The 13,783-nt window shown below is 30.8% G+C and overlaps 2 protein-coding genes across 3 annotated transcripts; one reads left to right on the forward strand and one right to left on the reverse strand.

Moving 5' to 3' along the window:
* The first annotated feature begins 1,013 nt into the window (after positions 1 to 1,013).
* LOC127097763 (zinc finger protein 1) lies at positions 1,014 to 2,180 on the forward strand. The gene has a single exon (XM_051036251.1). The coding sequence runs from the start codon at positions 1,239 to 1,241 to the stop codon at positions 2,049 to 2,051; it is 813 nt and encodes a 270-aa protein (XP_050892208.1). The 5' UTR covers positions 1,014 to 1,238; the 3' UTR covers positions 2,052 to 2,180.
* Positions 2,181 to 11,240: 9,060 nt separating this feature from the next.
* On the reverse strand, positions 11,241 to 13,384 carry LOC127094374 (uncharacterized protein At2g39795, mitochondrial). Of its 2 annotated transcripts, XM_051033215.1 has the most exons (4): positions 13,115 to 13,384; positions 12,684 to 13,012; positions 11,791 to 11,954; positions 11,241 to 11,702 (listed from the first exon to the last, which is right to left on the reverse strand). In XM_051033215.1, the coding sequence occupies exons 1-3, from the start codon at positions 13,325 to 13,327 to the stop codon at positions 11,795 to 11,797; spliced, it is 702 nt and encodes a 233-aa protein (XP_050889172.1). In that variant the 5' UTR covers positions 13,328 to 13,384; the 3' UTR covers positions 11,241 to 11,702; positions 11,791 to 11,794. The 2 variants fall into 2 exon arrangements, with proteins under 2 accessions (XP_050889172.1, XP_050889171.1); XM_051033214.1 differs by having other exon boundaries at positions 11,241 to 11,954.
* Between the last annotated feature and the right edge of the window lie 399 nt (positions 13,385 to 13,783).

The following is a 13,783-nucleotide window of genomic DNA, read 5'->3' on the forward strand; positions in this document are numbered from 1 at the left end:
CTACCAAATGAAATTTAATGAATCGATTAACATATGTAATCGACAGATAGCCTACCGCCTTTTATACCGAGTCATTTTAAAGAGCACTTGTCACTTGCCCCTTGTCTTAGCGCAATCGTTGGTATATAGTTAAAAGGGACTGGGGTGTTCATGGGTGCGACGTCAGTCAACGCGAATCCGCCGACTCAAACCAAACTAACTCATTGATTATTCAAACTCGTTCATTTACAGGTGTACTCGATCCAACTTGTGATAATTTGCATAACTTCGATTCGGGTATTTGGTTTGAGCTTTTGAACTCATTGACATGACCTTAGTAATATTTTTACTATTATTCTTAATGAAAAAAAATTATGACTATTAACACATTTTTTCTAATTCTTCGTTCACAGTTTGATACCGCTACTAGATCAATATTAAACAAATAAATTTACGTAATTTAAAGATTAAATGTGATTGCTTATTTATTTTTGTATAAGTTCTGACTTATAAATTTTGTAAGAATTGTATCTTTTTAAAATTTGTTATTATTATTAAGTGTTATATTACATATGGGTGATTTATTTCATCCTATTTATGTTTAAAATGTGTGCAATTGTATTAATTAGTATTAAAAAAAATTAAAAAATATATTTATAAAAATATATTTTTTAGACACATCGTACAACCTACAAATTCAACTTACCTGTAAATGATCTGATTCGCTCGATTCAATTTTATTATAGGTAGGTTGAACAAGAAACTAAACTAATAAAATTTGAACGAATTAAATAACAAATTAAATTAAACTCAATCCAATCCGATTCAGATACATCTATAGAGACAATATTTGACTAATCTCCTAGGAAAAAACAAAAAAATATTTGACAAAAATACTAGTACATTTTATAATAATTATTTTATAAACTAGCATCATGTACAATACACGAGTATTTTACATGTAAACTTTATAAAATATGATGATGACAATATATTATAGCCTATAGGCCATAGGCATATTTCAATGAGTGGAAACTAACAATATTTTACTATTTTGACAACTTAAACACTTCAACCTTATAATACTTGTTCACTTACTTATTCCATATCCATGTGTAGAATCATAATTGGAACACAACTTTTGTCTGCCTCTAAAAATCTTCTCCTACTTTTTATCCATTTAAGGTGTTTGTCAAACTATCAACAACTCAAAAATTCCTTAAACATACCAACAAAGGGTTAAGGAATTATTATCTTCAATGGAACCATGCATCTTCTCTTGTCAAGAATTTCCTCCAAGTCCAAACACACCATTACAAAATCAACATGAAAAGAAGAAACAACAATCTATTGATCATGAAGAAGAAGATATCACAATCTCAAAGGTAGATGTTTCATTATTTGATTTAAATGTATCTACCAATCATGATTTTGTTCTTGATTGTAATAATAATAATAATAATCAAGAACAAGGAAGTCCAGAACTTAATCTCATAACTTCTTTAGATGTTGCTAATGATTCATCATTAGAAAACAATAATATTAACAACCTTGTTGAGGTAGAACAAAGAGTTTTTTCTTGTAACTATTGTCATAGAAAATTCTATAGCTCACAAGCATTAGGTGGACATCAAAATGCTCACAAAAGAGAGAGATCCATAGCAAAAAGAGGACAAAGATTTGGAACACAGATTATAGCTTCTGCTTCTGCTTTTGGATTTCCAGTTATGCATAATAAACAAAGCTATGCAAACATGGCTTCTTTGCCACTTTATGGTGCTCTTGGAATTCAAGCACACTCCATGATTCAAAAGCCTTCTCATGTTTCATCTAATGGATTTGGAAGCTCTTATGGACATCATCATCATCATCATGGTTGGTCAACATCACCATCAGCATTATCATCATCAAGAGGAAGTGTTGGTAGATTTGAAGTGGTGGATACTATGAAGAATTCTGCAGCTAATAAAGAAATTAGTGGATATTTTGTGAGTGGTGGAACAAGTTTGAAGACTCATATGAATCAAGAAGAAATGAAGCAGAAACATCTTGATTTATCTCTCAAGCTATGAACATGGATTTGAATCTAGATTAGTGTAGTTGAGATTTTTGTGTGAAATATAGCATTTGTGTAAATTAGTATCATAGTTATTTTCTTGTTATTGACTTTAAAGTGATTTATTGAGTTGTAACTTTTATGATTGTTATGTCTTTTTCTACAAGTTTTGTTTTCTTTATTCTGTCGATAGATGAAAGTAATGTAAATTTAGTGAAGGTTTTCATGTTCTTTATAACTCATGTCAGTCTCAAGATTGAATCAGAATCTATCACAATTAGTTCCATTCTTTTTATAAATCTTTTTAGTTTTATCAAATTTGAAATTTCTATGTGATATAATGGAAATTTATAAGATTAATTTCAGGTCTAAATCATAAGTAAAAGAGTCACAAATATAGAATGAGATGGGTTATTTAGACACACAAAAGTTAGACGAAGTGTTTGAAACCATATAATATAGAACTTAATGCTATAATGGGTGTTAAGTATTTTAGATAGTTCTTTAACTTTATATTGTTCTCCTATTAAATAACAACCTTCTCATTCATATTGAATAAAAAAAGTACAAATAATTAAGTTAGGAGTATAAATGTAGTGTTTAATAGAATCCACTTTAGAGTTTCTAATGAATTGTAGGGGTATTTATAAAATATATATAAATGTTTAAATAATTGAAAATGTGAAAAAATATAAAAAATATAATGGATCTATTTAATTAAATATTAATATGAGATTTTTTTTTGGATGTGGATGCTCTTAAATATGTACGGTGTTGGAACTATGGAGACCGAAAAGAAAAACAAAACAAGACAATGTTGGTAAGGGTGATATTTGGTATATTTGTACGATGTTAATGTAAGATTTTATGTTTGAAAAAAATTTGTGAATATAATTGATTATATACTTATGCTTATGTATATCAATATCTTCGTACTAAATTACTTCGAAGATAAAGTTTCTAAAGTGTAATTCATTATTTATTAGTGAAAGTGATTTTGAATAAGTTCATTTGATTGAAACTGAAGTAAAGTTGTTAGTATGACTTATAGGCGGTGTTAAGTAGGTAGAGTAGTGTATGTAGGATCGCTAGTCAAATCATGAATTCATCTAATCCAATGATCCAATTGTATGTCGGTGTGTTGTGATTCAAATAAGATGGTATGTAACAAACTCGATGAACTCACCTGAGTTGAAAAGTTGTCTCGTCAGTTGTCTCGTCGTCATTCAGATATGCATGGCATTTGTATTTTGGAGTTTTTTTTTAATTTAGAAAAATCCTAATTTTCTAAAATGGGCCTAGATCCGGGTCGGAATTTATTGAATCCTTATTAATGATTAATTTTTTAAAATGAAAATTCAAAGAGACGTGATCATAACTCCTTTTAAATAAAAAAAGTATCATGCATGCAAACACAATATTATTTCAGCCTTCGTGATTGTAGCTTTTTGTTCTCGATAAACTCAATTGTAATCAACTTATTATTTCAACATAAATTTTCTTCCTTCAATCATAATTCGATTCTTCCTTAGTATAATTAGAAACCTAATTACTCCCTCGCCCTTATTCTAAATTATGCATTGCTTCCTCTTTTATTTAAGCTTCCTCTTTCATTTAACAAGACTTCGTCAACACCAACTCACCTCACAACTTTTCGATTTGATCTAGATTCAAGCTTCATTTTTCTTTGTTATTGTTTGCTTCACCTATTTATTTACGTCTCTCTTTCTTTATTTGTTTCCACTTTTATTTTTCATTTTTTTACTCTTTAGATACTATTCGATGAAAATGGCTTCAAATAATTGAAGTGCATCAATATCTCCTATAACCAACAAGATTGTTTCAAACAATTTGCGAAAATAATTTTAATCCGACATGAAAGTATTGTTTACGTATTCCAAACATAAGAAGGTGGAAATGCAACTATTGTGGGGAAGAGTCTAGGGGAGGAGTTTATCGACTTAAACATCATTTAGTCAGAACTATGAAAGACGTCAAACTTTACACAACTGTTCCATATGAAGTTAAGAATCAAATAACCATTGTCGTAGTTGATTTACAAACTAAGATGATTCATAAGTAAATTTGTATGACATTGAAGAGCCTAATAGTATTGGGGATCATCCAGCTTCGTTGTAAAAGAAAGGTATTTTGAACACCAGAAATATGTTTAAGAAATGTGAAGTAAGAGTGACTTCACAAGCGAGCGAGTATAAACAGAATGTGAAAAAATAAAATGAGGGAGGATACACGTAAGGCCATTGATTTAAGTATTTACAACAATTTTATTATATTTAATGTGACTAATAATGAAGAATGGAATAAGATGTTTGAACTTGTAAATATGGTCCAAGATTTAAATCATCATCCAATCATGAGGTTATAGGAAAAATTTATGTAATCACTTGAAGAATATCAATGATAATTTAGATGAACACAAAGTTGTTTTGAAGAAGCTAGGATACACCATAATGATTGACAAGTAGACGGATAAAAGGAGAAGGAATGTACTTAATTTTTTGGTGAATAGTCCTAAAGGAACGGTCATTTTAAATCTATTGATGCATCAGACATAACAATATTGCAGATAAGATATTTAAGATAATTGATGATGTTGTTGAGGAATTTGGAGAAGATAATGGGGTTTAGGTTGTTACGAACAATGCAGTGAATTACAAAGCAACTAGAGATTTGCTAATGAAAAAGTAAAAGCAGTTGTATTTGATACTTTGTGACACACATTGTATCGACTTAATTTTAGAGTATTTTGAGGGGGGAAATGCACAAAGAGAGGATTGCAAGTAGTAAGAGAATCACAACCTTAATTTATGCAAGGACATGTCTAATTTCATTATTACATAAGTTTACTAAATAATGTGATTCGACCTGACCTAACTTGCTTTGCCACTGCATATTTGACCTTGAGGTGTTTGTATGATAATATAACATCAATAAAATTTGCACTTGAGGTGTTTACATCAAACGAATGAAAGTCTAGTAAACTTGCAGAGAGTAATGATGGGATCCTGTGGAAGATTTGGTTATTGATAAGAAGTTTTGGAAAGATGTTGTGTATTGCATTAGGGGTTCTTTCCCTTAATTAAGGTGTTATGCATGGTGGATTCATATGAGAAATCAACCATGAGTTACTTTTCTAAAGAGATTGACCGAGCAAAAGAAATGATTCTATCAGACTTCATAGAGAATTATCTCACTTTTTTTTTTAAAATTTACACACTTTGTTTCAAATCTAATTCATTTCACCATTTCTTAGCTACAAACCGATATGAAAAATTGTCGATGAAAAATGGGATAAACACATACATCGGCCATTGCAAACTGCTGGCAATTTTCTTAACCTCGTCTTGCATTATGCTTATGAATACGCTATTGATAATAAAGTTGTAGAAATTATGTATGAATGTTTGAATAGGATGGTTCTTAATTTGGAAAAGCGTTCTAAGATTGATTACCAACTTGAAAGTTTCAAAAAAAAAATGGAAAATTTGGTAGTGATTTAGCCATGCACTTGAAACCAAAACACCAACACAATGGTAAGGATCTTATGGAGGTGCATATCCTGAAGTACAATAGTTTACAATGCGAATGTTGAGTTTAATTTGCAATTCATTCGATTGTGAAAGGATTTGAAGTGTCTTTGAAAGGGTTTGAAAGGGTGAGTAAAATGTTAAGTATTAAAGTTTTAATCATCCTTAGTATCTAATTTTAAATTTAATTTATTTTTAATTTATTTAGGTCTACACTAAAAACAAATTAACCATTTAAACCAAAAAAAAATTATAAATTGTGTAGTTTATGTGATAACTATTTTAAAGTTGGGCAAAAAAGAATGAAGTTAGGAAATTATCTTACAATTTTTATGAAGATATTCTATAGATGAATTGCAAGAGAATGGAGATGGTAATGGTTGTATAGATGAAGACATCACATTTAATGTTGGAAAAGATGTCACTCGTAGTAGTATTTTTGGTGATGATTTGGTAATGATTTTAAAGAAGAGAATGAAGATAAAGAATTGGATGAGAATGAAGGTGAAGGTGAAGATGGGGATGGGGATGGGGATGAAGATGACTATGTTTATATGAAATTTGATGAAATTTATAATGTCTAGAATAATTGTTTTTAAGACTGTTATAATTTTTGAATTCTATACTACTTCTACATAAATTATCGAATTTTTAAACACAATAGGTGAAAAGAAAGCATGCTCTTGAGTTGTTTCAAATGTGTGATTGGTCCAACCATTTATTATAAAGACCTCCTCATAATTCTATTTAAGGGTATACTTGTCTTTTGGACGACAATATTTGTATGAGTTGTTACACACTCAAAACCTAGTTCATTTTACAATCACTTAAGACATAATTTCAAGTTGTTCTACAATAATAAAATAAAAAGTTAAATATTACTATTTTACATAAATATTGATGGAATTTTCTCTTGTCTGCTCATAAGATTCGGATCTCATGTAAGAACTAGAAGTGGGGGCCAATGGGAAACTGAGTATATGAATATTTTGAGTGGGTTTGAAAGTAGATAACATTATAGACATAAAATATATTAATACAATCCAATAAAGAAATTAAGATTAGATCATTTGTTTGTCGAGACATGCGAGTATTTTGATTTTGGCACAAGAAGACTTTTTTGTCCTGTATGAGATTCATGTACTAAGTCACTGTCATTGAGTGGCTTCAAATCTAGGAAAGATTCATGTGTGTTTATATATGAAACTATAAGAACTTGTCTACACCTAAACACCTCAATTCAATGCAGTAACGACAAAGGCTTATGTTTAAACTATAATTAACAAACGTGGTTGTAAGTCATCAAAAACATGCCGTCCCAACTAATGATGGAATTTAGATGAGATAATTCTTGTCTCTTTAGTTTAATCAATCACAAATTTTTAATTTGAATTTGGTTTGATAAATTAGGTTTTACAAATTGTATGTGAAGAATATTAAATATACCAAAAAGAAAAAAAAAACACATGTTGTCTCATTCGGACAGCTGGAAACAAACTAATAGAACAAATATGTTTTCACATGGTTGATTACTAAGGATTCTGTTTCCTTCCAATCTTTTTTGTTTCACCTGCTCCTCTGTCCGCATAAAAATTTTATTTCTGAAGTTTTGCATTGGTTTAATTTTGTTTAATAGAAATCAAGTTGACGATAAATTTGGTTTTATTTAGCTAATTGTAGGCTAGCTCTAGCCAGCTTATAAATAGTAGAGATATTATAATTAAGTGTCAAATAAGTTTTTATTTCTTATAAATATTATAAATTTTGATTTAGTTCATCTAAATATTTTTTTAAATAATATTTTTTATAAAAAATTCCGACTATAAATTTGATCCCTCCCATATTAACGAAGTTTTACGTGTCACATCACATCAATTAAAGTCAATATTACAAAAAAACAAGATAGATTGAGAGGTTTGAGATCCCTTTAAATAATTGAAAAACAATTTCAAAAAAATATTAAGTTTCAACATCAATTCTAACCGAAGAAAGATTCAAATACACATTAATCTTACATCAATCTCTTCACTGTAGTTTATGGTTCTCTTCAGACATATTTGTGAACACTAATTTGATCAATGTTTATCAAAATCAATGTGATGTTGAGCAAGCATACCATGTGTTTGACGATATGACTCAAAGAAGTGTTGTATCATCTTGTTCAAATTTTAGAGTGTTTGAAGCTATCATGCAAAGTAAGGAATAAATGGAGTGTGACAATGTACAAATGAAGTGGGAAGATCTAAGGAGTGTACTCTCAAACTTTCAGAAGGATTTTGATGGTGTATCAGATACTGCAAATGGTTAGCCACACATATGCTCAGTTTGGTTAGACTCAAAGGGTGAGGAACTTATTACAAAAGCTATAAATGTTGAACTTACAATGATTGTATTTGTTATTTCATTTAGGAACTAGTTACAAAAGCTATAAATGTTGAACTTACAATGCTTGTATTTGTTATTTCATTTAGAAAATCAAGTGTTTGCTTCACTTATATTAGACTAGCATAACAGAAATTAAGATGCTGACACTAAGCTTGCAAAAGTGATTATGACATATCAGAACATTTCTCATCTCCAATCTCTCTATAACTGTTAGCTGCTTCATCAAGATATGATCAACAATAAATATAGACGAAAAAATTTAGGGGGACCATTCTTCAAAAAAACTATTTATAGGGATTAAAATCGGAATTTGGATTATTTATAGGAACCACAAATATATTTAATACTATAATAAAAATTGGTGACCGCTAGGGTACAAGAGTTAAATGATAAAGATGGATTTGCCTTCGATTATCACTTTTGGAATAAGCAAATAAATTAACAATTGATATATTAAATTTTAAAGTCTACATTCATGCGCCCAAGTCATTGTCTGAATGATATTGAATTTTACAAGTTGATACTCCCTCCGTTCTTTTTTAAGTGTCATTTTTTGACTTTTTACACGTACCAAGAAAGTTAATCATTATTGTTACCTTTTCAACAACAATTATACTTTTACCAATAATACCCTTAACTATTTATTACATTCATTTTACTTTTTCTCTTTCTGTAATAATTATTTAGGGGTAATTTTGACAAAATGGAATTAATACCACCTTGAACTTTGTAAGTGACAATTAAAAAGAAACAATTTTTTTTTCAAAAAAGAGACACTTAAAAAGGAACGGAGGGAATATTTAGAATATGTGCATTTAATGATCCTTATTCAGACAAGACATTGTTATGACAGATGCATTTGTGTGTACCTATGTTCGTAGGTTAGTGAATCAACACACACATAGGTGTACTCGAATGAACTCAAATGCAATTATGGGTTTGATATTTTCATGAATCGTTAGATATGATCTTTGACCTTCAAGAGAACCAATGTCGTTGAAGTTGGCGTCTTCCATGCTTATAAAAGGAGGGGCTTGCGATACATTTTCATTTTTGACTTCTTCATTACTTGCATCATCAGATAGAGTTTACATGTGATTGGTCTAACTGTTGCTACAATTTTTTTGTTTTGGATCATCTTGTTAGAGCTTCTCTTGCATTCTTTACTTAAAGGTATGTTATTCTTCGTCCTTCATTCATTTTTTTCAAATTTCAATATTATTTTAGTATAACCAACATAGGGAACTCGGGTTAGTGTATGTTCAAGTATGAGGTCACTGAGGATGATGTGATTTTTTTCTTAAAGGAGTGATCAAGGTGTAATGCTTATGGTAAGCATTTTCTAGTTATGAACAATCAATAAGATATGGGTAAGTAACACTTAACTTACATGTTGATGTTGTTGAATATCCTCGGGTGGATAATGAAATTATGAGGACTCCGTCCTTATACACCGATAACAATGGGTTAGACCATTCTTACTAGGATGTATGGCATGTTAGACAAGTGACTTCATACACAAGGAGGATAGTTGATTTGTGGTATTTAAAATTTGCGATTACTTTAGTGATATTTTAATTTTACTTGAAATTTATTAGTCATTTTTTAATAGAGTAAACAACAGTGAAAATAAATAAATAAAAAGTAAATTCTGGAAATTTAAGAGGGTAAGGATTAGAGAGATTGCACCAGAGAGTTATCCAGGTTTGGCCGAATGTTGGTCTATTCTTGTCCCCAAGAGTTCTTCTTGAGATTTTGGCTATAACTTTGAATTTTTTACAAGTTATGCCCACGAACCTTAATACAATTAGATCATGAAATTTTTCTAGACTTATCCTCCAACCAAATATAGTTGTTACCATGGGCTAAACTAACGAACCTTAATAGAGATTTTTAGGTTGATCTCAATAACAAAAACAAAACTTTTTTCGGATGAGTTATAGAAACCAAAAAAGAGATTTTATGACTAGTTTATCTCACAAACCAAACTCAATCTCCTAAGAGTATCACACCCTCAAGAGTTCAACAACCAGCATGATCACTTACGAAAAAACTCTTCCTCACAAACAAAGTTTTACTCAAAGCACTAAGACAACTTAAGTGATAAAGAAATCTTTCTAGAGAGAGAAAGTGAGCAAATAGAGAGATAAATTTCAAAGAATAAAAGGTTTTGGAAAGTGATATGAAATGAAGAGGAGAATAATTCACATGCATAATTGATGAGCCAATCGATTGGCTTATGGCCTAATCAATTGAATGACTTGATTTTAATCGATTATCTTGTCCAATATGAAAATATTTGATAGAGTCATGAAATGAAGAGGAGAATAATTCACACGCATAATTGATGAGCCAATCGATTGGCTTATGGTCTAATCAATGGAATGACTTGATTTTAATCGATTATCTTGTCCAATATGAAAATATTTGATAGAGTCATTACAAATCATTAATGTGTTGCTCCGATCGATTGGCAAGCTCAAAAAAATTCTCAATCAATTGGCAGACTCGAAAAAATTCTCAATTGATTCGCTTAAGTCCCTAATCAATCTGTTAGCTTAAAAATTCTTTTAAACAATAGTGAACAATTTCTTAATCAGTTGAGTTAGTTTTGAAAACACTTTTAAGATATAAAACAATTAGAAAATTAGAAAAAATCTTTAAGTGTGTGTAGAATACGTCTTTAAAGACCCAAAATTTGGTTAAGGGTTGGAACACAAATTTATATATGCAAGCAAGTATTTTCCCTTGGACTACACGTTTTAGTTTGATAATGGATTCTCAACTATTTAACACTTTTTTTACCCCCTATAAATATTCTTATTTTTCTTTTCGGTACAAACTAGATCATCCACACGCAACTAAAAAAGATTAATTCCTCAAACTAAAAAGAACCATAATGGAAAATGGACGACGAAAATTCCCCTTAGATCATTTAACTTTACTACTCCTAAAGGTGAATTTGAATCCAAAACATTTAGTTAAGCTGAAAAGACCATTATCATTTCATCTAAAATGTTTTGGATAAACATTATTATATTTAATACTTACCAATCACAATATTACATTTTAAAAATATTACAAATTTCCATCAGTGATCTCACAATTAGAGATGTCAACAACAGAGCAGGGTAGAGGCATACTACCCGGCATAAGAAACCGTATACATCTTTTGCAGTTTTATCACAAAACCAAGGTTTTGAGATCATCAAAGCATCTTCCCCTTGTTTAATGAGAAGTGAATGTTTAATTATCAGCAAACAAAACAAATATGCTGGAGTAATATTTTCCCTCTGGAAACAGAAATGAACACAAGTGGATTTGAAAATAACAAGGACCTTCATGTGAATCTTTCACAAGAGTTCACAAAAGGTAGCCTCATGAAAATGCATGTTAGACTATACATCATGTCCCTCGATTCAATGTTTCTCGCATTCCAATGAGTTATAACCTATACAACCATGAATTCTGTAAAGCGACAAACTAAAGCTTTCGAGTAGTCGGACTTAGTAGCTTTCTTGCTGTGGCTCCAAACGGGCACTACATATGGAAGTAACCTAACCTGTGTAGCGAATGCAAATCCTACCAAAGATGTTCAACTCTGTCATCGTTTATCACTCATTGATCATATAACCATGTATGAAAACAGGGAGTTCATTATTTACTGATCTTGCCTCCTGATGCTTAACATTCTTAAGGAACATTGCAATCGAATAAATAAACTGAGGCTAATACTACAAAACAAATAGGTTTCTATTAGAGAAACTAATTCCTACAATGGCAAAACTTGTGTTTACATCAGTTTTTTTAAGCCAAACTTACCGGTCTATTTTTCAACAAAAGACTTGAGACGATCCATCCACCTTAGAAGTTCAATTCTATCCTTGTTCATCATGTACTCGTGTAAGAATGTAGAGAGTTCATTATTTACTCCCCTAGCATCCAAGTACTCACAAAACATCTCCTGAATCTCGGGTTTCAAGTTCCTGCAATCAACAATTTAAACAGACGGAAATTATTAGCATGCCAACAGCATATCTTCAAAACAGCAAGTGCTTTAGTACAAGTCTTGTATTGCTAACTTAACTCTTAACATAGTCGAAAAAATCTATATAAATAAATAAAAATTGACCGATGTTTAGGGCTGGTTAGACTTCCATTTCGATTACAAAAACACCACATGTTTTCACGTTTATTTTTCAAATTTTAGTACAAAAAGAAAGAAAAAAAGTCCACATAGAACTTTAAAAAAAAAATAAACAAAGTCAAAACAATGTGTCACTTATGTAATTAAAACATAAAACAGAACATCAAAACAAAAACTGTTTTCTAAAACCAAACAAATCCTTAAGCTTTTGTCATCTCCATCAAGGTTATAAAAAAGGTCCACCACTGCTATTGTGGCAGCAACATCAAGGTTTTTGACATATCCAAGGTCAATGTCATATCAGCATTATTAGATATAGCGTCGTCTTTAAAGGTGTGCAAGATGAATTACATCAAATCGTCCAAAATATATCAATCTACTTAGTGACATAGATTTATTATCGTTAAATAAAGTCTCTATTTGTTTTGCCTCAGATGAATACAACCTATGAAGCATTGTCACATCCAAGTCGACACCGACAATAATTTGAAATTTTGAATAAATTGAACGTGATCACATGTGTCAGTATCGTGTCGGAGACTGTATAAAGCAAAACCATAATTCAAACCTGAAATCAGGTCCAAGGTAAGGCTTAGTTGACATCTGCCCACGCTTTAATATGAAAACTTTCTCAACATCCAAACCATCCGGCCACGCCGAGCATATAAATTCCAACTCATTCCCATCTTCCCCTTTCGATATATCCACAATCAAACTGAGGTGAAGCCTCACATTCACCCCAGAACTATCATCTCCAAAAGCAGGCACATGCTGAAACCCATCAAACATTGTAGCTTCAATTTTAATATCTTCATTATCCCCAAATTTCCCCCTAATCGTAACAACCTGCTCACCAGGTCGGTCTTCAACAACAAAAGAATTGAATTCAGTCACAGGCTGCATGAAAAATAGAATTTTTGAATTAAAAATATAAAATTGAAATGAATCAAAAACCCTAATAACAAAATTCATCAAATTTTCTTCTGGAAAATTGGGAACCTGGTGTGGAGGGGCGTATTCAGCTTGATACTCGATCTCGTTTCGAAGTATTCGCAAAATGTTGGTTTCAAAGGGTGATTTTGTTACTGATTTTGTAGAGTGACTTCTGTTAGCGAAACCTAATGTTTGAGAGAGAGTGTTACTCACTCTACGTGAAGGAAAATTTTGTTTCAATCTATGAGCTCTTTGAATTGTTCGAATGAGTATAGACATGTTCGGATTTTTGTTGAATCAGGCAGTGATGAATTTTGCAGTTGAACGATGAGAAATGGAAAATAGCATTGCTTTTTGAGCGGGCTAAACAGAAGAATTGGGCTATGGTAAAGCCCAATTTCTCATAGTCTTTACGGGATTACTACTCTCACAAAATTCTACTTCATACCCCATCAATTATACATATACTCCTACTTTATAATCTTTTAGATCAAAATGCTCTCATATAAATAGGTTATATTTATGAAATTTTTGTTTTTTACTTCACTTTCACTTTAAGACTTCCAGAACATCAATTTTGCCATTGTAAATCGGAACTCATAGAGTAGGTCTTCCGGTTCACAATAAACACACAGAAACTCTTTGTACAAGACTTCCGGTTCGTTCCAGATTTAAGACGTTGAACCGGAACACTTACTAAAAGACTTTCGGTTTTCAAACTGTTTACCGGAAGTC

This window comes from Lathyrus oleraceus, chromosome 6 (genome assembly GCF_024323335.1).
Source record: "Lathyrus oleraceus cultivar Zhongwan6 chromosome 6, CAAS_Psat_ZW6_1.0, whole genome shotgun sequence".
Classification (NCBI taxonomy): domain Eukaryota; kingdom Viridiplantae; phylum Streptophyta; class Magnoliopsida; order Fabales; family Fabaceae; genus Lathyrus; species Lathyrus oleraceus.